The sequence below is a fragment of the Myotis davidii genome, unplaced genomic scaffold (assembly GCF_000327345.1).
Source record: "Myotis davidii unplaced genomic scaffold, ASM32734v1 scaffold275, whole genome shotgun sequence".
NCBI lineage: Eukaryota > Metazoa > Chordata > Mammalia > Chiroptera > Vespertilionidae > Myotis > Myotis davidii.
The window spans coordinates 323,513-350,278 of NW_006286592.1; the positions used below are offsets into that span (position 1 = coordinate 323,513).

The 26,766-nt window shown below is 37.1% G+C and overlaps 1 protein-coding gene across 1 annotated transcript in view; it reads left to right on the forward strand.

Annotated features, from left to right (window-relative positions):
- Nucleotides 1-26,766, forward strand: part of LOC102774536 (thrombospondin type-1 domain-containing protein 7B) — a 250,599-nt gene that overhangs the window by 2,532 nt on the left and 221,301 nt on the right. Inside the window, exon 2 of the mRNA XM_015560291.1 lies at nucleotides 24,847-25,025. Within this exon, the coding sequence (XP_015415777.1) occupies nucleotides 24,847-25,025 (179 nt within the window). The remainder of the gene's footprint in view (nucleotides 1-24,846; nucleotides 25,026-26,766) is intronic.

Sequence of the window (26,766 nt, forward strand, 5' to 3'; positions counted from 1 at the left end):
GTACTGTTTTAATTACTATAGCTTTGTTGTATAGTTTGAAATCAGGAATTGTGAGACCTCCTACTTTGTTCTTTCTCAGGATTGCTTTAGCTTTTCAGGTGCACAGATTCGTGCACCAGTGGGGGCCCTTGGCCAGGCCTGTGCCCTCTCGCAATCTGGGACCCCTCGGGGGATGTCAAACTGCCGGTTTCAGTATATAGTTAGGTATTGGTGTGTGTATCCCATTGTTCTGTTTTTTATTGCTTGTTCTCATCCAGTCAGCTACTCTTTGCCTTTTGAAATCGAATTCAGTCTATTTACATTTAGAGTGATTGCTCTGTAAGGACTTGTTGCTGCCATCTTATTGTTTGTCTTCTAGTTGATTTTTATCTTCATTGTTTCTTTTTTCTCCTGTTTCTACCTGCTTTTGTAAATTGGTGGTTTCTCATGGTGGTATGCTGTCTTCCCTTTTATATGTTCAGTGAATGTGTTCTAGATTTTTTATTGCGGTGATTACCTCCTCCTTGGGAAAGGTCACTGCTCTCTACCTCCTCTGCCAGAAGGGTAGCCACTGCCACCGCAAAACGCCTAACCTCTTGCCTTGTCACCTTAGGGAGGGGGACCCACCTGGCAACTTCATCCCTTTTCTCTGTATCCAAACTCCTTCCTGTCCAATGCCAGTGCATTCTGGAACCTCCCTGTAGGCAGGTTGGACACTTTCTAAAATTCTCTTGCCCCTGGGTCCCTGCCCAGTCCTGTGCTCTCCAGGTTCTTTTCCGATTGCAGCCAGTGGGGGTGGGGCCAGTTCACTGACTCGCTTGGATCTGCAGCCTCCCCAGGTCCCTTTCCTTATTTGCAGATGCACAGATGAACTAGAAACCTGCAGGTTTCTTAGTGTAGTGCTGGAGGCCTTCTGTTTGGCAACAGAAGTCTAACTCATTGTTATAAAAAGGGAAGAGAAGAGAGGAATGTTTTACTCCACTGTGATTCTGACGCACCTACCTATTGGTTTATTTATTCATTCAGTTGATAAAAACCTAAATATGAATACCGAGTGTGTATAAAACCTGGCCCCCTTCTGTAGGGACCCTGCCCTAAGTATGCCAGATGATAAAGGCCTATTTGCCACACCCATGAGCAAAGGCAATGACACAGCCGTTTCCCTGAAGGCACCGCACAGGCGCACCTTTCTATAACCCAAATACTGATGCCACTATTTGGCAAGAAGCCTCTTTTGTCTGAGTTGGTATAAAGATGTGTTGCTGACCAGCCCATGCGCGGCTGTTGTGGGGAGCTATGTTGAGGAACTGCTATGTCTGGTAGCTCCTTGTTAGCAATGGCTTCTCTATCTGCAGTAAAGTCTCCCCCATTTGCTTGCGGCTCCTCATGTCTTCATGCGATTTGCAGTGTCTGCAGAGGGGCTGTGACCCAACACCTTATATGATTGGTTATACAGTTATGGGTAAATCAGGGAATTGTGCAGTTTATTTTCTAATGGTGAATAGAAATTTAATAAGAAGGAATTTCTAGTCTTGTCTAGCTCTTAAGCTGCTATGAATAGAAAAGTTCATTTTTCATTTTTCTAAATTTACCTTTATTGTTGAAAATATTACGTATGTCCCCCTTCTTTTTCCATTGACCCCCTACACCCCACCCCCTACCCCCAGGCCTTCACCACACTATTGTCTGTGTCCATGGGCTATGCATGTAAGTCCCCCAGTTAATCTCTCTCCCCTATACCCTCACCCCGCCTTGCCTCTGAGTACTGACCGGCCGACTGGCCAACAGGCCAGTAGCTACGAAGCACACTGACCACCAGGGGGCGGATTCTCAACGCAGGAGCTGCCGAGCTGTGGTCACTTGGCAGCATTGGTTCTCAGGTGACACACCTGGAACCAGAGAGGAAGGAGCCCGATTCTGGTGTGCATCACCCAAGAACCACCCTTTCTCAATCTGGGACCCCTTGGGAGGATATCGGAGAGCTGGTTTTGGCCCAATCCCCCAAGAGGCCAGGCTGAGGGACCCCACTGGTGCATAAATTCATGCACTGGGCCTCTAGTATGCATATAAGTTCTTTGGTTAATTTCTCCCCACCCTCCCATCCACCTCCACCTTCCCTAATCCTCACTGAAATTACATAAATTCGAGATGTGAAGAGTGAGGAGGAGGCAGGCAATCATGTGAAAAGTATATTTAAGGCAATTTTAGTTACTAGGCAAGCATGTCCAGAGGATGTAGGTCAGGAGAGCCATTCTGGTCAAAATAACACAGGCAGCCCAAGAATGGAAAATGCAGAAAAACAATTTTCTAAGTGACCCAGTGATAACTATGTGAATAAACTTTATCAAATTATAAAGTAAAAAAATGCAATCTGTTTTATATCTGATTCCAGATAAAATATGATTTCTTTTGATAGGCAATTAATTATCTTTATTATGTAATCCAAAAATAACAGCATTTGCAGCTTCTTTTGCAGCAATTTTATTAGTTTGTTGTCATATACTAGAGGCCTGATACATGAAATTCATGCAAGAGTAGGCCTTCCTTCCCCCAGCTGCCAACACCGGCTTCCCTCTGGCACCTGGGACCCAGGCTTCCCTTAGGCTGCTGGCAGGCACCTGAGACCCGGGCTTCCCTCGCAGCCCCGGCTTTGTATGGAAGGTTGTCTGGAAGGATAACTGGAGAGACATCTGGTGTAATTAGCATATTATGCTTTTATTATTATAGATAAAGAGGTATAGATAGAAGGCAAAGCTAAATAACAAATAATCTCTGTGAAAAACTATAATTTCATTTATTTGCAGTCACTAAAAATATGTGAATTTAACCAATACATTTAGAAAGTTTATATTTTCTGTGCATGTGTTAAATTTTAAATTACTGAATGGTTTCTGTTAACCTATTGTGAGCTGTCCTCATAAGTGCATCACACAGAAGGGACTGAATAATTATATTCCACCCTCTATTGTAGACCAAAAAATAAATAGCCATTTCAATTTTTTTGCCACATGACCTGTTTTCTAAATCATCTACACCTTTCTGTTTCTTGAGACATTACAAATGTGTTCACATCACTGTTTGAGGAGGAATTAGCAGTGCCTACTCTGGGGCAAGGACATTTAATTTTGACAAGGTGAAAAATGTTTGTTTTTCATGTTGAGATTTTACTTCTTTGTCTTTTAATGTGAGTGTTGCTATAACAATTGCCATGATATTACTACTTTAGAGATTTTTCTCTCTGGCCATGTCTTCCATCTCAGCAGCTCTCTTTAGTTCAGCCTTCACTTGGCCTTTTCCTGATATTCAAGGCAGTGGTTGTCCATCAAGAGTCCTCACCCAGTCCTTCCTCCTGCCATCCTGTCCTCCTATTTCAGTGAGAGGAATCTGTCCAAAGGCAGATCTGATTATTGCTCACGTAAGTTTTAAACTCTCAGTGTTAACTGATTGTCCAGACCCCTCGCATGGACTTCTGGCCCTTCACGACTTTACCCTTTTGCAACCCCTAAAAGCCTCATCCTTCTTCCCTTCCATGCCGAACTCCAGCTATCTTTGAATTTTGCGTCTCAGTATATACCCCTTACTCTCATGGGGCTTTGCCTTCTGTACCTGTACACTCTATTTCTGCTATAACTTTTAATTTTTTCTCCTTGAAACCTAATTCTGTAGTTGGCACCTAGTAACCTTTCTGGACTTACATTAGAAATATTACCTCCCGTGGGAAATTACAGGCAGTCTTGCCAGCCAGCCCTTCCCCATCCCTTAGAGCCCATTAGGAGCTGAACATATCTGGTTTATGTCCCTTATCAAGATGCAGGTACCAGTCCTATTGCTTCTCATATTTCACCCGCCTACTTTATTGCTAGCCTATCCTGCCACAGAGGGGTGTGTTCTCCGAATGGAGGGGCTGTGCCTACCTCATCATTCTATCCTGACAAACACGTAGAAAAGTGTCAGTTTATCATGTGTACTCAATACTTTGTAATAAAATACAGAGGATAAATCCATGCTATGAATAAAGAATTGTAATATACACATGTATATGACTGCTGTCAAAAAACATATACTTATTGGATTAAAACACATGTTTTTCTATCACTGTTCTAGAGGCCAGAAATCAGTCAGTTTCACTGGATCAACATCAAGGTATAGTCAGGGCCATGCTACCTTTCAAGTCTTCAGGGGAAGAATCTTTTTTTGTGTTTTTTTTTGCCTGTGTTTTTCCAGGTTCTAGAGCAGCACTCCTTGGCTCATGGCCTCTTCCTGTGGTACAGCATCTTGCTTCAGTGTTTCATGTCTTTCTCCATTTGTATCAGTTCTATCAAATCTTCCTCTGCCTTCTTCTTATAAAGACACTTAGAGTTACCCAGCCTGTGCTGATACTTCAGGATGATCTTCCCATCTCAATATTCTTAAATTAATCCCAACTGCAAAGCCTCTTTTGAAATATGTGGCAACATTCACAGGTTACAGAGATTAGAACCTGGATATCTTTGGGTGCTATTGTTCAGCCTACCACAATATGTTAATTTTTAAAGCTAAACTTCAAAGATGTGCAAATGAAAAAGAATGGAAAACTTCTCTAAAGTGTTAGAAGCATTCACATAGTGTTTATGTGTGGTGTCTACATAGAGGGTATTTATGTGAATGATTGATATAATTCGGAAAACTGTTAGGCAAATGTTATTGGCTAAAATGTAATGAAGGAAGCAAAAACTTTTTAGTTATTTCCTTGAACAGTGATATATGAAACATATGATATATGTTTGTTTTTTGCAGGGTATGTGGTATTCCCTTGTCTCAGGTCATATATTAGCTTTATCTTGTTTATTATATTCTATTTTCTAATTTTGACCTATTTAATGGTCCCTAGAGACAAAGGCTTACTAATAAGATTTCATTTGAAGAGATGCTTCTGCTATTGACAGTGTTTAAGGCACTCAGACTAAGAACTCACCTAATGAAGGAATACATTGGGAATATTGGTTCATTTGTTTGTATTCATATATTCTTTTAACAAACATCTATGTAGTCAGCCTCATTCCTATATAACAATATAGAAAGGTAAATAAATACTACTCATTGGAAATATTCAGTCTAATGTAGGACTATTTTAGGTACTTCCAAATTTGGGATTATCTCCCCTCTCTGAGTCAGACCATATTTAGTTGTTTTTTTTTAGATTACAATGAGACAAAAATTCAGGACCTCAAACAATCAAATGGTTTCATATACCTGTTTTTCTTATCCAGAATAATGTCCAGACATGGTGTCAAGTTTTCTCTGTTAGTGATTGGAGGTTGACAAGGCATATCTATGGCCTTATAACCTTGTATCTATGTATTTGATTGAAATAACTTCCTGAAAAAGGCAGTGTGTGTTGTAACCCTTCTCAGAGGAGACATTAGGGACCCATGATTAAATTCATGTACAGCTTTTCTTTTAACCTAATTGAATTAAAAAACATCATGTCTTATCTTAAATTAGAAAGTAAACAGAACTTCTAAACAAATGCTTTTTAATTAAGGAATTGATTGTCTTTTACTCTTTTTTTTCAATGCAAGCAAGCAGATATTTTATAACGAAATGCAAAATAACTCTTTGCGTGCTTTAAAAGCATAGTTCAATTCCCTAAGATCAGGAATAAAACAAGGATGTCTACCTTCTACTTCTATTCAGCTCTCTAATACAAGTTCTAGAAAAGACTATTGGACAGATAAAGAAATAAAACGTATCTAGATTAAAAAGGAAGTAAAGCTATATCTATTAGCAGATAGCATGATCATGTAAATAGGAAATTTTAAAGGATTTCTGTATAAGACTACTAGAGCTAATACATTTGTCAGTTTTGTAAGATACAATATCAGTATACCATCAATTATATTTTAAAGCTGAAAAAAGGAAGATCAACATAACAAATGAGTGAACAATCTGAAAATAAAGCTAAAACAATTTCATTGATAATAACAAAAAAACCCAAAATACTTAAGAATAAATTTAACAAAAGAAGCAAAACAATATATGTTCTAAAAAATTTTAAAACATTTGGAAAAATTAAAGAAGACCCAATGAATGGAAAAATGTACCATGTTTCTGGACCAGAAGACTTAATAATGTTAAAATGTCAATTCTCTTCAAAGCCATAGATTCAACCCAATCCCTATAAAAAATCTCAGCTGGCTGTTTTAATAGAAATTGAAAGACTAATCCTAAAATTCACATGGATATGCAAGACACCAAGGATAATTAAATAACCTTGAAAGAAGAGAAAAAACTGGAGGGCTCGCACTTTCCCATTTTAAAACTTATTACACAAAGCTACAGTTATCAAGACACTGGTGTACTGACATATGGCTAGACATGTAGATAAATGAAGCAGACTTGGAAATCCAGTTATGCTCAACTGATTTTAAAGAAGTGTGCCCAGAGACTCTTCAATGGGGAAATGATAGTTTCTTCAACAAATTGTATTAGAACAACTGAATATCCACACACAAACGGACCTTGACTCCTTGCTTACACTATACACAAAAATTAACAGGAAATGGATGATAAACCTAAATGTAATAGCTAAAACTATAAAACTCTTTAAAAGGCTGTAAATTTTTGTGACTTTGGCTAGGTAAAGTCATTTTATATACAATACTAAAAGTACCAGCAACGAAAAATATAGATAAGTTGCTTAACACATTGCAAAGGGCATTATCAAGAATGTATAGGAATAACTTACAAAAGGGAAAATAGTTTTGAGATCTAATAATGTAATTATAATTCAAAAGAATAACAGTGCAAAATAGGTTAATGTTTCTATATATGTTTACACATGTATGTATGTGTTTTCTTGCATATGTGTGTATACATACACATATTCTCAGGCACATCTGAAATATTGACACTAGAGATTTTCATTTACTTGGAGGAATTTTTTTTAGAATGTCTAATGTTAGTCTTGTAAATATGTAAACTTAATGAAATATGGAACATACCAGAAGATAAATATGAAGTATTTGGGGAACACAGTGATGAACTAATTCAGGGATGGTCTCAGCACCAATGTCTCAGAAGAGAGAGGTTTTTATTCTGACTCTTGAAGAAGGAAAGGGTGCACGGTCTCTTGGTAAATATAACTAGTACAGTGTGACCAAGGTATAGGTAGGCGATAGAAGACAAGGTGAGAAATTTCAGTTGGAGTTAACTCCTGTAGGAAGAACTCACATGCTAAATAGAATTGAGCACTCAAGGCATATTTTTAAAGCTCAAGTAATGTTTGAACTTTTTTTAAGGAATTCATATCTAACAGAGCTCTAGTCTTAATTGAAATTATTTTCGTCATAAAACAGAATGGAACATAATTCTCCTTATATATACAGGACATAAGCTATATACTAAAAGAGACATAAAATTTTTAATGTCAAATTTTTAAATTTTCTGTTCTCTAAAAGTATCTGTGGATGCTTAGAAGCCAAGGAGCCACACTTGTGTAATTCATCTTCAGGATGGTAGTTCTCAACCTTTTCCCTCTGGTGACATGTTTACCTAATAATGTTTCCCAGATCATACTCATCAGAAGTTAATATTCCCCCAAGGACTTCCCATAGGAAAAACTGCCTAAGGACGGGTAAAACTCAGGAACCCCCATCCTAACTCTCCCTGTATCTTTCCCACTGATTCTTCAAATTCCCAGCTCCCAGGATGCTGCTGCTTTAGAAAGTATGTTTGTTAACCAAGGTTGTTGTAATAAGATTCAATGTTTATTTTAGAAAGATAATTCTGGCTTCAGGGTTGAGGTTGTATCAGATAAAAGGAAAATTAAAGATAGAGAAACCAACCAGAATTGAGCTGCAGTGAGAGTGAAAAAACAGGATCCATGGGGACAGGGATGGAATAAACATGTCAGAGTCAGGACAGATAACACTGATTAGTGGTGGAAAGACAGGGTGGAGTCGGGAATAATGGAAAGCTGGACCAGTGATGCCTGGTGACACTGACTAGGTAAGGTACAGCTTAAGAGTGGACTGAGCAGAACAATTGTTAGAGATGTAAAAAAACCCACAATTGGAAATATTTGATTAAAGTCAGAAGAAAGAAGTTTTTATAACTAGAGATTTGGAATATAGATTTTGGAATAGCTTATAGCTGGCAAGGTAGGTGGTATGAATATTGTTGACAATTGGAAAATATGACCTCCAAACATCAAACAATATTTATATTTGAAATGGTGGTAGGAGCATCATCCACCATGTGCATATAGCTTCCTCTCTGATTGGGCGCTCATCGCTACAAGTCATTTGGACAGCTTTAAACCTGGAGTGATCATTACCTTTAAGTCTAAATGTAGCTTTCTTTATCCATTGGTTCCAAATTAACTTTATTCAATTTGTTAACCTGAAAATAAAAGGCCAAAGTAAGAAGTGATAAGCATTTATTTGAGATCATACCCCCCAAAAAAACAAAACAAAACAAAACAAAACAAAACTATTCAGTAATGATGATTCAGACAGAAGCCCAAATTATGTTCTGATTAAGAGAAAAAGGCAAGAGGTATTTATAGATAAGCTAACATAGTGAGACTATTTCTAAATAGTCTAAAAATCGACTATTTTAAATAGACTATTTCAAATCTAAAAAATGAAGGCTGGGGAGGTGTACAATAGAGAAGGGACACACTTTCAGCCAGAGTAGAGACTTAAGTAATGTCCCTTAAGTAATGAATGAATATGAGTACAATATTCCCAGAATTCTATTCACCTACTTTCTTTGGGCCATGCTAATAGTACTTTTGTGTAGGTTTTGTTTTATAAACCATCTCAAACACTTCTCGGTAGATGAAATTTACAATAAAATAAACAAAATGAATAATTCATTTTGTATAGTAACTATTAATGCATTTTTCAGTTTGTAGTAAAAAAAAATCCTGAAATCTGTTTTTTAGGAACTTCTATAAAATTTTGCATCTCCCATTCTGAGTACAGATGTTCAGCCACCTTTTGGGTACAGTCTTGTAGAACTGTCTTTTTCTCTGTATTACCTTTCATATAATGAGTTACAGCTCATTATTCTAGCTTTTAACCACTCTAAATCTTGATTCTGACATCCAACATATTAGCGATAACTCTTAGCTTCACATCATCCCCAAATTTGATGAGCATGCCATCTGTGTCATTATCTAAGTTCTTAATCAAAATTGAATGAAAAGGACCAAGCACTCACCCCTCAGCATTCAGCCACAAGAAGACATACTGATCCATTAATCAACTTTGTTTGTAACTACAAAAATCCATCTAGCTTCCTATAATTGTTTACAAGAGTATGAGGAGAGAGTTTTTGTCAAAGTACTTTCTACCTGTAATATCCTCCTCTTCTCTACCATTCTAGTAAATGCATGAGAAATAAATTATATCACTTCCTCTGGAATTGATCTCAGTGAGCCCATTTTGATGCTGATTGCCCACTTCTTCTTTATTAAAATACTAGAGGCCTGATGCACAAAATCCGTGCAAGGGGCTTGGCCCTTGCAGCTTTGCTTGCCTCAGCCCTCGCAGCCCCAGTTTTGTCTGGAAGGATATCCGGAAGATCATTCAGCTGTCCAGTCTAATTAGCATATTACGCTTTTATTAATAGATTGACAAGCTTTTTAATAATATGTCCTTAGACTTTTTGTTCAGAATTGGTCACTGCCATAGCTTTGTGATAACCTGCTATAGTTCTATCACTTCTGGTTAGGCTAGCCCTCCGAGGCAAAGGCAATGTCTTAAGGGCTTGCAACCCAGGCCAAGTTACAAAACACCCAAAAAGAATGAGTCCTTTAAGAGCTGATAGTTCCTTTCAGGTAGCGATGCTGTTTAGTAGGCAGACAGGGTGATATGGGGATGCAGCTGCAGAATATATTTCCTACATTGATTTGACCTGTCTTTGCTTTACTGTGTTTATTTTCCTTATCCTGTGTGTTGAGCTACAGATAACAGTGGTTACAATTATTATTATTCAATTCCTATTCTATTACTTTCTCCTTTCAAGGATTCAGGCCTCTAATACTCTTGATTCTAGTCTTGTTCTCAGTATATTTTTTTTTTCTGTCCATTTTCCTCCCACTACTTCAAGTTTGACTTAAACGCATTTTTTCTTATTTTTGTTGTTTCTCCTATTAGAACTCCATTGTTTGCCTATAGGTCTATTATAATTCATAGCCTAAAATACTTAATCACATTCTTCATTACTGTCTATACTGCAAACACTTTACTCTCTCTCTCCTTCTTTCTCAAAAGCATCTTTTTAGGTAAAAACAATATCATAATACCACCTGTGTTTCCCTTAACCTCATATCTAAGACAATTAAGTCCCAGCAGCTACTTTTCAGATTTTACATCAGTTTTATTCCTTCTCACTTATCTTATCAATGTGAGTAGCAATCAGTTCATTTGATGAGTTTTAACAGTTTTTTCTTGGATAAGTGGAACCATGATTGGGGGAGGCGAGGGGCAGTATGTTGGCTTTTTTAAAATATATACTATGTATTAGGTGCTCTGCTGGGGGCTTTGCTCATGTTATTTTATAACATCTGTTTAATAGGATTAGAATGCCCGGCCCATACAGTTCAATCTTGATATGGCATCATGTTGGAAATAAACTAAAATATTTAACATTTTGTCAGATTTTTGAGATGATTCAAAGGGTTGGAACAATGAATTACCATACTGGAGATATTGAATATAATATTGTTCTCATTGCTGTTTCACCATTGCAGGGCTTTGAGAAGGAGAAAAATAACAACAGTTGTCTGGAAGGTCATAATAATCGTTTTCTGTGTCATTATGTTTTATGTCTCAAGTTGAACAAAAGTGCTTTATCATCTATGTCCTTGGGAAATTTTTTCTGTTGAGTGCCCAATCAAACGGATGTATTATTAGGCTACTTTTTAATTTCAAACAATGAGGACAAACTGAAGTAACTTCAGAGATTGGCACCCATTGCTGGATTCACGGGGAGCTAAGGAAGCAAAGAGAACTTTCCTCGCAGGAGGAAATGCGTTGTGGCTCCTGGTTCTTCCCTCTCCGCTGCCCTCATGGTGTGTTGTTATTCTGTGACTGAGTCTGCTGTCGCCTGAATCTTGCTTGACAGCTGGCCTTCCCCTTCTTTCTCTGTCTCTACCACTTTCTCTGTCTGACATTAAAAGTTCCTGGAGCGAGGATATGACTGAGAATCTACACCCTCTCTTCTGGAGTCCTTTTTGTACTTTTAATTCAGTTTCATAATTTTTGCTTTTACGTTGTATCTCCAATCTGATTAAATTTCCTCATATTTAATTTAGAACATTCCAGTCTTCTTCCCATCTGTTTATATTAAGATATATATATTCCAAAAGTATAAATATAAATAAATGTATATAATTATTTTTGCTTGTGCTTTAATTTACATTTATAATATATATTTTGTTTTTTCATTTTTTTTGGAGTATAACTGAGAAGTTTTATATATTTAAGGTGTATGATTTGATATAATTATATGCTGCAAAATGATTACCATACTCAAGCTAGTTAACATATCATTAGCATATCCATCACCTCATGTAGTTAGCATTTGTGTGTGTATGTTCTAAGAGCAATTCAATTCTACCTTCTTAGCAATGTTAAGTATATAATATGGTATTGTTAATTATATTCTCCATGCTGTACAAATCCCCAGAACTTATTCATCTTGTACATCTGAAACTTTGTACCCTTTGTACATCTTCCCATTTCCCCCACCCCAACCTCTGACAACCATCATTCTACTATATTCTTCTAGGAGTTCAACTATTTTAGATCCCACCTACAAGTGAAATCATACAGTATTTATCTTTCTGTGTCTGACTTATTTCACTTAGCATAATGTCCTTCAACTTCATCCATGTTGTTGCAGATGGCAAGATTTCCTTCCTTCTTAAGGCTGCCTAATATTCCAGTTGTGTGTGTGAGTTTCTTTCTCCATTCACCTGTTGACAGACACTTAGATTGTTTCCATATCTTGTTTATTGGCTATTGTGAATAATGCTGCAAGGGGAATGTAGATATATCTTTGAGATACTTATTTTATTTCCTTTGGTTATAACCTGTAGTGCGAATGCTGGATCATAAGGTACTAATTCTATTTTTAAATTTTTTTCCTGATAAATTATGATAGCCAACATCCATTGAGCATTTATAAACATGTAATGCCTTTCTCTAAGTGCTCTCTCTCTAGTAACTCATTTTATTCTGCTATCAACAGGATTAGTCAGATATTATTTTCATTCTTATGTTATGGATAAGAAACAGAGAAGTTAAGGAACTTGCATAAGCTTTCTCAACTAGGGAATGCCATAATTTGCTTCTTCATCCCTGTAATTTGGTCCTAGAGTGTGTCTCTTAATACATTAATGGCCTCTGTTCTTCTTTATGTAAATTAGTCTTTCATTTTCCCCAAAAATACTTATAGTATTTCACCTTTTACACATATTCAGCATTTTATATTTCTTTCCCAATAGTAATAAATTATCCAGGCTTCATTCTAGTCTTAGCCAGTTAACTAAGAATGCTGTATATTTAGTCCAATATTGACATCTTGTACTTCAGTGTGATCACTAGGTAGCTAGTAAGATAGTATAATTTAACAAGCAACAACACTAAATACAAAACCATTAACCAAAAAGGAGAAGTATGCTAAGATATTAGCAACTGGTAGCCTTTAAATGCTGAGAATGTTTTCTTCCAACACTTTCCTCTTTTTGCTTTTCATTTCCATATATCTGTATACAGAACTGTAATGTTGACAAGCCCTTAGATTTTGAGTCTCCATGTGGAATCCAGGCCAGAGCCAAAGTTTTAACTTTTTTAAAAAATTAATTAATTAATTAATTTTTATTAAATCTTTATTGTTCAGATTATCACATTTGTTCCTCTTCCCCCCCCCCATAACTCCCCTCCACCCAGTTCCCACCCACCCTCCTCCCTCACTCCCCACCCACTGTTCTCATCCATGGGTGCAAAGTTTTAACTTTGTGGTCTGTATATTCAGTCCCTGAATTTTGAATAATCTAAGTGTAAATTTATTTCACCTGATCATTTCCAACATCTGCAAAAGAAATGTATAGCCTAAAATAGGTTAGTTGGCACTATCTGTTTTCTGGAATGACAAGACTTGAAAATTTTTATCTCATCTGTTTTTCCAATTCATCAAAATTTAGGACATGGAAAGAATGAGTGCAGTACATTTTAAGTTCAGATGGAATAGTCATTACTTTCTTGGATCAAAGCTATATTTCAAAATATACACAGGTGTAGCCTCAACTTCCTAAGCTGATGATGATTGTAATGAGATCCCTTCAAAGTTTAGATGGCGGTAGAGCATAAAGTAAAACAAAGGAACTATCTTCAATACTTCCTGAATGATATCTTGACTTTGTGAAATTGTTACCACATGTTGAGCATTGTGAAGTTACAGAACGTCATGTGCCCTTATGCAAGGATAGATATGGACATCCCTGTAAGACAAAGAAGTTGGACTTTAACATAGTATCAGGATAGAGAACATGGAAGGGGGGACATGATTGGTTAGGGGTGTGGGGGTAATAATAATTCTCCCATAAGTGGAGTTGTTAAGGTCTTTTGACCTAATTCCCATCTTTAGTGGCCTTCAAGCACCATTTGTTCATTATTTTATAGATGCCTGCTCTAATTAGCATGGAACTATTCATTGCCACATACCAAAAGCTTATCATTACTTGCTCTGTGTGTTTGATCAACAAATAGACAAAAGTACACAGGAGTGCACCACCCATCCCTGCATGCCACACAAGCTTTGACCTTGAGGATAAAACATCATTTTTAAAAGGACTCAAGATGTTGGATCTCCTCCTCTATGAGATTTCTATGTCTGTGACTGTCTTCCTACTTCTCTTCCCCATCTCATACACTGAAAATGATGTTATACCTTTTCCTTTATATCTATGATTTTGGAGAATAATAATAGTAACAGCAATGGCCAACTCCTTGTTTCAGACCATCTAGTCTACAGAAAAATTCTTTGGCATAGGTGTAATAATTACCTCCATTTTGCAGACAAAAATATAGAGGCTTGGAAATGTTTAATGACAGACACAAACTAATATCACTAGTAACAAGTATTCTGGTTGACTTTAAACTTAAGTCTTCCTTATTTCTAAGTACATGCTATTATCCACCATGGTACCATGCCTCTTTAATGGAAACAACTTACTAAATGCTTGCCATGCGGTCAGCCCTGCTTAGTGCTTTCACTTGATCCTCATAATAATCCTATGCTGTGGGTACTATTATAATCCCCATTTTATAAATCAGAGTTTGCAGATGTCTTCTATAAAGGTCCACATAATAAATATTTTAAGCTTTGTGGGCCATACTGTCTTTATCACAGTCACCATTGTTCTTGCTGTGCAAAAGCCACTATAGACATAACTTAAAACATTGGGTGTGGTTCTGTTCCAACAAAACTGTATTTTCAAAATGTAGGCAATGGCTGGATTTGGCCTGCAGGCCACAATTTGCCAATCTTTCTTATAGATAATAAAATTGAAGTTTAGGGGATTCAAAGAGCTATCTATAATAATAAAAGCATAATATGCTAATTAGAGTAGATGGCCAGATGACCTTCTGGACTACATTCTGGAAGACCTTCCAAATGAAGCTGTGGGGGGAGGGTGGGGGCTGCGAGGGCCAAGCTCCTTGCATGAATTTCGTGCGTCGGGCCTTTAGTTGTGAGATACAGACCTAGGTTGGCTTGATATCAAAGGCCAGATTCTACCCATGTGTTATATTGTCTTCCTTATCATAGTTTTCATTTATCTCTTTAGTGGGTTGAATTAAGTTCCCCCACAAGATATGTTTAAATCCTGACCCCAGTTCCTGTGAATGTGACCTTATTTTCAAATAGAATCTTTGCAGGTATAACAAAGTTAAGGAACTTGATTTGAGATCATCTTGGATCTACAGTGGGCTCTAAATCTAATGATGGGCATGTTTGTAATAGGAAGGAGAGGGATATTTGACATATCTGAGGCACATATAAAGAAAAGACAGAATTGGAATCATGCTTCCACAGACAAGGAATGCAGGAGCCACCAGAAACTGGAAGAGTAAGGAAAGATTTTCTCCTACAGACGTGGAGGGACTGCAGCCCTACTAACACCTTAATTCCAGACTTCTGGCCTCCAGAACTGTGGGAGGATACATTTTTGTCATTTGAAGTCACCAAGTTGTGATGATTTGTTATCACAGCCCTAGGAAACTAATAAACTCTATTTTCAAGGGAAATTTCTGGTTTCTCTTGAAACTTTTTTAGTGGTTGGAAGATTCTCTCTGTGAATTGAAAGTGTCCATATCCACGGCTCCTGGACACGATTACTGTAATTAAGAGATTGCTAACTTCCAATTTTCTTAGAAGAAAATAAGTGCCTCACCTTTTCTGAATTTTTTTATTCCTTTAGCAGGTATATCATTAAATATCCATAAATAAAACCATAAGCTATTTGTTTGGCTAGAGAAGGCAAGAGAAGCCTAAATGTAAGTCTTTGGATTAGCTGATGTGCAATCCATTAGGAAAGAAATTTATTGGTAAGTGAAACAAATTCACCATTACCAGCATGCAGTATAAATCTAAGCTGGGAGTTATATTTAATTTTACACCTTAGCGATATTTCAGAAGTTTTTACAGTAACTTGCAAGGAGTTAATGTACTGTGAATTCATTCCAGCACATTGATTTCTGTATTAGCCCAGTGAAAGATGCAGTTCTTTGGTTAAAGCAACTTTTAGATGTAAATTTTCTTCATCCTGTAATCCATAATTTAGAATTTATAGTAACAGCTTGTGTTGTTGTTCATGAATACAAATCATTGTTGGGATGACCCCACCTTTCAGCAAATAAAAATGGATTTCATCCCCGAAGTGTGTTTCAGGCAATGAGACCATTTCATGGTGGAGGGTGGCTCTGACTGCAGGCTGCCTTCATCACCGTTGTTCTTGGCAGTCATGTGCTCCACCCTCCCCCCACAGCTTCATTTGGAAGGTTGTAGTCATGTGCTCCAGGTATTTTTCATGCCTCTTGTTGCCAACTTCAGGAATTATCTTTATGTGCTGGTGTTAGTAATATGCAGGTACTGATGGAAGTAGAACAGTCCATCTAATGAAGCTTAAGCATTAGGAATTCTCTCCTGCATGGGTGTCTTCCAACGAGGTTTCTAGCTAGACTTCCGGTAGATGTGTCCCTATGATGAGCATTGTGAGCCCTGACTGCTGGGTCTCTGTATCTTCTACCTTTTCCTACAATACAAGTAGCACTTCCTCGTCTGCTTCTATACTGGAATTGTGAGTTATGTTTTTGCATTGCTTTAGTTGGGGGAGAAATCCTTACTTTAGAAATTTAGATGATCACTCAGGGGCAGCAGAAGATGCCAAAGGGAAATTTCATCTGCAGAGACCCTGCTGCACAGTTGGTGCCATGCTAGAATTAAGGACCCAGGTGCCCCCAGACCCCCCACATATTCAAGAGAAGCGAGAAATCTTTATTTTTATCAGAAATCCCTCACTACTGGACTCTTGGCCTCAGAATAAGTATACAGAGTAGGGCAAAGTAGGTTTACAGTTGTATTGGAAGCAGTTTATTCTTGTATTATTAATTATTGCATTATTTTCCATATGAACAACTGTAAACCTTTATTTGCCCCACCCTATGTAAATAAACAAGAAAATTAATAAACAGGCAGACAATAAATAAATCCTGTGTGCTGGCCCAGTATAATGTCTGGATTCGGGTCAGAACTTCCTTTAGGACCTCACAGATGAAGCAAAAAAAGACAAAGACACTTTTTTTCTAAACTTATATTTTTCTGAATCCCCTGGGATATTTAGAAGCATCTATATACTCACAAACTGGCCATTATTCATTGTTATAATTAGTTCATTAAACCTGTCTCAACAGTTGGAAAATGAAGTTGCTATTTAAAGAGCTGGTTCACTGGTCATTCTGAAGATAGTAATTTCCATTTAGACAGTATATTACCTGTGTGTACATGTGAGAGCTAATTATCAGTGATAGTCTATCATGTTTCAATATTTTCTTTAACAATCTATATGTAAATACAAAATAGGAAAATATGTAATATGTATATGTACATCATATAAGTATATATTTATGTACAAAATATCATATTTAATGGTCTTTGAGGCTAAAGCCTAGCCATTAGTCACTTTAATTTAACTTCTAAATTTTGCAGTTATCTGTTAAGAAGGTGCCTTGTTCTCATGCTATCTTTTCTTACATTCACGGCCCACCTAAATTAATATCGGGCATTTGAATCAACTTTCTGAGCCCTCATCATGACAGCCCATGTGGCACCACTTGACCTAGCCAATTCTATACTTCTTTCCAGCCTCAAATTCTTGTACAGAGGATTTCTCTCCTGATTTTTGGAGATTTTTGGGTTCACTCCCATCTTAATTTAATGTGTGGTATCTCTCCTGCCTAGATTGTCATCTGCATGTCTTTTATTTTGCTATGCTTTAGAGGTTATTTATTTTAATTTAAACTATGATATATTGGAGTTGCTATTTGGGGACATTAGTATAGCAGTCAACCAGACATGGGATGGGTTAGAACAGATTGGGGACCTTGGCGTCCAGTGAAGGGGCCATGAACATGAGCCAGGTGAGGGATAATGAGTGTCTGGCCTTGGCTGGTGGCAGCAGACTTGGAAGGACAGAGATGGGCTCAAACAGTTGCTTTACTGATCCAATACAGAATATCTCATCTTTTCAATGTTATCTTAGGCTTTAATTTGCTTGGAAATGATCTGGAATGCAAATTGGCACCCAAATTTGATCATTATTACCCTATAGCTTTCTTTTGCTAAAGCATCTCCACAGAATTATAATTTCCATCAAACACTAGCACTAAAAACAGGATAAGAAAAACGCATTTTTACCCTGCTATTCACTTTTAGTAGTGACAAAATATTAGTATCTGATTTATATTTGAAAATTTCCACAAACTTCTACTTATTACATTTTTATTTTTACAGCATGAAAGGGATATTTTTTTAAAGGTGGGTATTTTATTTTTACATAAGGAAACTGAATTATTAAGATTTAAAATTCCATTCCAGATCACATAAGGTTAGACCTTGATTTCTAATCCATATTACCAGTCCTTTTAAAATAACAAATTATAAATGTTCCTGAAATACATATCCATTTGACTCAACTTTTGCAAAGTCACGTTCTAATTTGATGATGGTTCTGTTCGTTCTGTGCTAACTGCTGACACAGCTTAATCTTATCTTTTCAGAGCATTATATATAGGGTCTCAAAACACTCTAAATATTTATTTCATGGGGCTTTTTATTTCTTTTTCTGAAAATATAGTTTACTATGCCAAGGTGGTCCATGAACTGTGCAATGGTTTATGGTGTAGTACAGAATGTAACAGACAGTGTCAGACTCTCAGTGGATCAATGGCACTAAGATAACTCACTATCGCCATCTTTTATCAAAATTGGGTTGACTGGGGCACTCTGTTTAAGTCCAGGACTTGCCTGATGGAGCAGCTACTATCTGGAACATTTCCAGTTGGTGGGCATTGGGAAAGTAAGAGTGTGGCAAATTACCCTAGAGCTCTTTTAGCTTTCACCTAGAAGTCACATGCTCACTTCCCAGATTTCATTGGCTTAAGCACATTAAGATCCCGCCTCACTTCAAGAAGCTGGGAAGTGCAATACACTACATCTCTAGAATCAAACCCTGAAATATTTGGCATGCTCTAACAAATACAAGGCATGCTCTGAGATCAGCTATTGGAACTTTATGGTAATGTAGAGAATGTTTGGTATAATTTAAGATTTTTATCTTGGCAAGGAACACAGAACCTTACAGACACAGTTCCAAGAATTACTTGGTAATATTGGCTTGTCAACAATCTGTATACCTCTGTAATGTTTCAAATGCCGAGTTTGTTATGTGGTTAGATCATTCAGTCACTTTAATTTTAACAGTGCTTATTTGCACTTATGATAGAAACCACTTAGTACACACAGTCCTGATGGAACAGTTCAGACTGTTCTGCGTCTGATGTTCCATTTATCCTCAATATCCCCAATATCTTCTAAGAGAAAAACATCTTTCTTGTCTGCCGGAGAAACCTGGCGCAAGGGTGTTAACGCTGAAACTCTGTCTCTGTGAACAACTGGAGATGGCATCGTGATGAATTTGCCTGGACAATTCAATTTAAAACATCCGTTTGTCATATTATGTGGTTGACTGATTAAATTTATACTGATCCATTTAGTTATAGCAAGTGAACCAGATAGAACAATTAGTCAAAAACCTGTTTCTGCCACAAATTATCCCAATAAATTTCCTCACAGGAAATTGAAACCAGGATCCATTTATATTACCTCAAACTGTTATATAATTTGCATATATTATTTGTATCATATAATTTAAGTAGTTGATTATGTACCTTTTATTTCCCTTCTCATTAATAAGACTGATCTCTACATCCTGGCTGGTTGGACTCAGTTGGTTGGGAGTCATTCTATGCACCAAGAGGTTGCCAGTTCAATTCCCTGTGAGGGCACATACCCAGGTTGCGGGCTCAATCCCCAGTAGGGGGTGTGAAGGAGGCAGCTGATGGATGGATCCATGTTTCTCTTCCTCTCCCTTCCTCCCTCTCTAAAATCAACTAAAACATTTTCGTCAAAAGCCTGATATCCTCCAAAATATGAATTTCTTTAAGAGCAGGGGTTGATTTTCTACCTTGTCACTCCAACACCAAAGAGAACATTCTGGGGCCATAATACTGATGATCTTTTTTTTTTTTAACTTGATAGTGACCTGGGTATAAATGTCAAGTCTGGGTTCAATTTCCCTTTCTATTTCTGCCCATTCTATAAAATGAAGCTTTTGGCCCAGAGGACCTTGAACCTACATTTAAAATAAAGTTCACATGCTGTATTATTAAAAAGTGCTTTACACTTAAATGATTTTTTTTCTGGTAAATGGAATACAATTTAATAAATAATTATTCTGAGGAATATATTTGAGTTTGAAGGAGTCTAGGCAAACATATTTTGTCAATACAATTATTTGAATTTTATGTAACTTCTAAATCAGCAATATTTCATGTATCTGATTTTGGGTCCAAATAAGATACTTTGTTACGTACAGCCATAACCATCACTTTATAATGTTAACATTGGAGAGTCTATGCTGATGAGGTTTTAAATATGTGGTAAAGATTATTTTTCTACTTGCAAATGGTATTTCAAAATATTTCTTTTAATAACTCAAATTTTTAAAAAGAAGAAATAATGGGAATGTAGGTACTTTCCAACTCTCTCCTCTTGGGTTTTACAGAGGCCTATACAGGGTTGGAATCATCTTTGAAAGAATGTAACTAGTATTCATGGGCAGTATTCTCAGGTGAAAATATAAGTTCATCAAAGCAAGCTGGCAACCTTACTGAGGTTGATCTATATTTCCACACACTAATGGACTGATATCCTATATAATAAAAGGCTAATATGCAAATTGACCAAATGGCACATGAGGGGGCAGACGCTCAATGCAGAAGCTTCCCCCTGGTGTTCAGTGTACCCCCACAGGGGGAGTGCCACACAGCCAGAAGCCCTTAGCCAGGTTCACGGCTGGCAGGCACAGTCGCTCCATGACAGTCGGATATCCCCCGAGGGTTCCCGGACTGCAAGAGGATGCAGGCCAGGCTGAGAGAACGCCACCCCTCCCCCCACCCCCCAGTGCATGAATTTTGTGCACCGGGCCTCTAGTTTTACATAAATGTCCACTACTGCCAGTCTTCCCTTGAATACAAAGTATTGATCTAATTTCTCAAATTGTCTTTCTTGCAACCATGTCAAAAACATCGACCCTCATATTCCTCACCTCTTCTAAATAAATATATACTTTAAACTACTTCGATGTAAGTCATCAGATACTTTTTAGTATGGTACATTCATTACTAGATAAAAAGTAGTATTAAAATGTGTAAATTAAAACAGTAAATCTTCAAATATTGAGAAATGAAAACATCACTTTATTTTAACTCACATATTTCTCCCAGATCTTCACTTTGAAATGGGGAAGAGACAATCAGCATTTTCTTCATTTTTTCCTGTCTTATTTTTGGTCCTGTGTTTTCATTATTCTAGCAAAGTGCCAACAAATAGAACATGCACTGTATTTGCCATTACTTTACACAGTAGGAAAATATAAGTAAATTAAACTAGGTTTATTTTCCTCAGGCTATGAATATCATCAGTGTTTCTTTCTAATCCTTCAAAAGAGGCTCTTATAGAGGGGAAAATGTGTTAGTCCTTGAATGATGGAGGGGAAAAAATTACAGTAGGTAATATCCTAGGAAGTAGTTTCATTACAAAGACAGCCTTATACATAGAGCTATGTTTTTCCTATGTCCTAACCTAAAGAGCAAAATTTGGAGGTTAGCAATGTAGATTGAAAAGCCATTCCAGGTCTCTGGGCTTCAGCCTAAATGAGTATGTCATTAAATAAAGCCCTTCAATTATAACATAGCTAGAGATAATAATCACAGATCTTATTAGTTCATCTGTATTCATAACAACAACAGATATTTTTTGGGTACCTGCTATCTGTAACGTATATGGTTTACAAAAACCACAATGTTGGGTATATGCTTTACTGATAATTCTGTAATAAATACTTCATATCTAACTTCATATGCATACAGGTAACTAAACTAGAAGATGGAAACATCTCCAGATTAAATAATATGATGGCCCAAGCAATGTATTCTGCATATGAATTATAGTGTAAAAATATATATTTTTAAATCCTTAGCCTAGGATATCTTTTTGTTAAAGAGAGAGAGAGAGAGAGAGAGAGAAGAGAGAAACATTGATGTGAGAGAGAAATGTCGATTCTTTGCCTCCCATGCAGTCAGACCTCGGATTGAACCTGCAACTTGGGTACATGTCCTGACCTGGAATGAAACCCAGGACTCTAGGTGCTCCAACCAACTGATCCACACTGGCCAGGAATGTAAAATATTTTTTAAGAAAAACAGTTTCTTTTATATCAGTTGGATTTATATTTTTTAAATTTGCCAGAGAAGCTATTCTGCAATATATTTTATGCAAATGAGTTTTTAAAACATTAGTGAAGTTTCCATTGTCAGGAATTTGAATTCTCTATTGGCAGCTTAACCTTGTACGTAGCCACATGTGATCATCTTCTATTGCCAAAAATTGTAAGTCTCAAGTATGTGGGTAAAACTAATCTTTTCAATTGTGAGATAGGCATGAGAATATGCAATTAATGGTTCTCACTAAGAGCTTTCCTTTGGGGTATACTCTAGCATGAAAATAACTATCCTGAAAAATAAATGTCACTGGCGCTGTTGAATTTCAAAACTATTTTATACTCATTGAATTTATGACCTTGAGTTGCATAGAGATCCTCTGGGTTTATGTTTTATCAGGAGGAAAAATATGAAACAGTGTATGAGAGGCTCTCTAATTAAAATCATTCAATATACAAATATAGATAAAAATAAAAATGAGCCAGCAAGGCTAAACTGGCTAGAGAAAGAGTAATTTTGCATGAGGAAAGGCATAAATATTACTGAAGAACATGGAGTAGTCTATGTGGACAGATTTTGAGACAGAGGAGAGGGAAGGGCAGGAGCAAAACAAGTTAGGGATGCAGTTCTCAGCCTTGACTGCACATTAGACTCCCCAGGGACCTTTGAAAAGTACCGGTGCCTAGATCCATCTCAGAGACTCTGGTCAAATTGGTCTGTAGAATGTCCTGGGCAACAGGAATATATTTTACAGTCAAGATGAAATCCCTTGTTTAGAGGCTCTTGTAAAGAATTGTATAGTTTTTGCAAACTAGTTGGCACTTTATTTTCAAGGCACTGGAGAGTCAGCAAAGGGTTTAAAAGGAGTAGCATAAATCATGTATTTTTATCTTTCTTTTTTTAGATTGTTTATTAAATTTACTTTTTATTATAGTTGATACAGCTTCAGAAGAGAAACTTTTTCCTCAACGTGACTGACCAATATTAAAAGAGAATGTGCAGGGAAAAGGGGAGTCTAGTGAAGAGACTATTGCTGTATTCCAGACCAGAAAGTAAGATCTTGAACCAGGGACTAACAGAAGAATTTTGGAGTAGGGGCCATATTTGGGATATTTTGACATAAGAACTTATTACACCTATTAATATATGTGAGAGATAATGGGGGAAGGCCTAAGATGACTCGGGTTTTTATTTTGGATAACCTGTTAGCTGTCAGTTGCTGCATCAAAAACTTACCACAGACTTAGCTCAAAACATTAGCTCGGCTCCCCAGGATCAGCAGTACAGACGTGGCTTCTCCTGGTTCTCTGCTTACGTCTCTCACCAGGCTACAGGCAACGTGTGGGCCAAGGCCGAGGTCTCAGCAGATGCTGCACAAGGGAAGGCTCCCTTGGAATTATTGGCAGAATTCATCTCCACGCGCCTGTAGAGCTGAGGCCTGTTTTCCTGCTGGCTGACAGCCAGCAGCTGCTCGAAGGCCCTTGACATCGCTCTCAGTCCCCTGCTATGTGGCCACGCATAGCACACCTGTTTGTTTATTCAAGGCCAGCAGGAGAATCTTCCTCCACACAAAGGGCCCAGTCACTCTTCTAAGGTTTTTCACCCAATTATCCAGGCTGTTCGTCCCGATAATCTCTCTCCTAGTAAACTCAAAATCAACTGATTTGTCATGTTAATTCTATATGTGAGCTCCTTTCCGCTTTGCTTCACACTAAAACCTAATCATGGGAGTGCCCTCCTAGCACATTGGTGGGTCCTGCCCAAAACCAAGGGGAAGAGGTTATGTAGGCATGCCCATCAATGTATAAGAACCAGATATGTTGTAGTTAATTAAGATGAGGGATATAATAGAATTAGAATGCTTTGTGGGTTGTGACCACCTGAAAATACATCCTGCATACCAGATATTTACATTACAATTCATAACAGTAGCAAAATTACAGTTATGAAGTGGCAACAAAAATAATTTTATGCTTGGGGGTCACCACAACATGAGGAACTGTATTAAAGGGTTGCGGCATTAGGAAGGTTGAGAACCACTGCTTTAGGAGGAAATCAATTGCCCCAGCTTTAGACATGTTGAATTTGGGGGTAGTTGGCTATCCAACTTGAGTGAATGAGTAGGTTGTATAAGAACTCATTCGAGATATCAGACTTAGAAATATGTATTTGATAGTGATTATTTGAGGTGATAGTTAAATAATTAGATTAGCTAGAGAAAGATGATAGCAAGAACTGAGCTGAGGACAAGAGTAAGACCAAGTAAAGCTAGAACATGTGCATCTGTATTTCAATCCACATCACTTGATTCCAGTCTAATATCTCATTAGATGCCCTTTCACTTGCCTCTATTTTCCTCTTTCAATATTATCCAGATTGATTCTATTATGCTCCCTATCTTCAGACAGAATTATAGGAATTGGTGGGACACAACGCCCAGTGAAGGAAATGATATCATTAGCCCTGAACTGCCTCATTTCTTCTTATCAGAAAGAACAACCAAGTGTGTACTTTTCCCTGCTCCTTCCGTCCCAGAATTGTCTGTGGAGTAAAGAGCTGGTACAAATTTGGGTTGCAGATATAATCATAAGTATCTGCCTCTGAGAACTTTTGTCTGTGTATTTGAGTAGGAAACTATCAAGGTCCCTCTGGCAGTATTGTTGAGCAACCTGAGCTCTAAGAATAGCAAGTGAGTTTCATCAGTGCATTTTGATCAGACTTTCCTCCCTTCTCTTGGATCTTTTTCTCTCAGGTTATATTCAAGAAGAATGTGCCATCCCCTGCCCATTTGATTGCAAGTTAAGCGATTGGTCCAGCTGGGGGTCTTGCAGTTCCTCTTGTGGGATTGGTGTGAGAATTCGATCCAAATGGCTAAAAGAAAAACCTTACAATGGAGGCCGCCCATGTCCCAAACTGGATCTCAAGAATCAGGTACAGTGCATGAAGCAGCAAATAAAAAGCTAAAAAATTAGCCTCTTTATTATTTCCTATTGAAATTGAAGCCATTATCTTGTTAGAAGCAGCTCATAACAGGTTATCACAAGTTCAGAAGAGGGGGTTCATCAGCAGATATTAACATAATTCAATTAGTCATAGAAGCCTGGGGCACTCCTGGGTAGTGTCGAGTTCAACTTGGTATTATTAGCAGTAATAGTGTTTACAAAAATTACATCCAATTGGTGTTAAATAATCTTGCATTGTAATTTGATTATCTGTGATAATAAAAGTGATGTGTACATACACACACACGTGCGCATATGTATTGTTGGGAGAATGTCAATTAATATGGACATAAATATAATTACTGGTCTGGTCTCATCATACAGTGCAAAAATGGTGTTCTATTTTACCTTTACCTAACTCTTCCTTCTAATTTTTTTTTGTTCTCAGCCTTGCCAGTGTTTCCACAGCTCTTCATGTCTCTTCTGAGCTATTTCTCTACCTGTCTCCCCCCAAATCAAAGCTGTTTTCATAAAATGGAACCCTCAAGGATACCCGTCCATGTAGATGTCTAACCAAAGTACCATCCTAAGCAAAGTTGATTTGAGTATTTCAGTTGACTTTACCCATATAACAGAGTCTAAATTTAGGTACGAATTATAATAAAAAACTAAATTTTCTCCCACAGTTGCATACTGATTATTAGATTGAAACTGACATATATTTTTTAATCTAGTTGAATGGGCAGGGAACAAGGTGATGAGAGTTAGAAGTTCTTTATTTTTAGAGAGGTGAAGTGTGTCTTATGTGGGTATGTAGTCTCTATACTCCAGAACTGCTTCAACAGAATAGCTACGCAGGCTTGTATTACTAATTCTAGTATATTAATTTCTGTCATCTTAACCCCATTTTGATTAGACTTTCCGTACAGGTTGTTTAATGGAAGGGAAATCCATGCATCTATTTTTAATTAATTTTAATAGCGTGTCTGGTACTACTTGGATTTAGATATCATTTGTCAATTCAAGAGCAATATCTCTAGCTATTTTTTCTAAGTTTTTGCAAAAGGCATATAATTCATTGAGAATGAAAACTTATCATTCCAACAAAAGCACTTAAGTTCTAAGACAGGGCACAATGTGATGCATCTTGAATTTTAAGGTTCTGTGGTAAAATAATGACCTGGTTCTCCCCCCGCAAAGCAAATATAAACCTATTGGGGAAAATAAGGCAGAGGACCAAGTACTGTAGTTTGGTGAATGGACAATTAATGAAGGGATTTGATTAATGAAAGTAGGAGAGAGATAATCAGAGAAGAGATAATCCGAGGAGATGCGCCTTCAGCCCAAGTTTATGGTCAAAAGGAAGACTCTCAAGTGAATATTTTCTAGGAAGACTATTTGACCATTCCTCAGAGATTTTTCTAGGAATTTAAAATGGAAACGCTATTAAGAATTTATACTTATAAAAATGTATGGTAATTTTTATATTTTTTTCAAAAGCAACAATGAAAGCTAAGTGCTTATAACACTGGTATTAAATATTATTTTAATATGTTTATTTTATGAACTAGGAAATTATCAAAGGAATAAAAGGATTTTATTTGAGCACAGACTTTAGGACAATATTTTCAATACACAAAGGCAAATGTGTAGAAATATGTCTATCAAATTTGAAAGTATGACTGAGATAAATGTACTTGTAAGCTGCTGTGACCTAAAGGAAACATGTT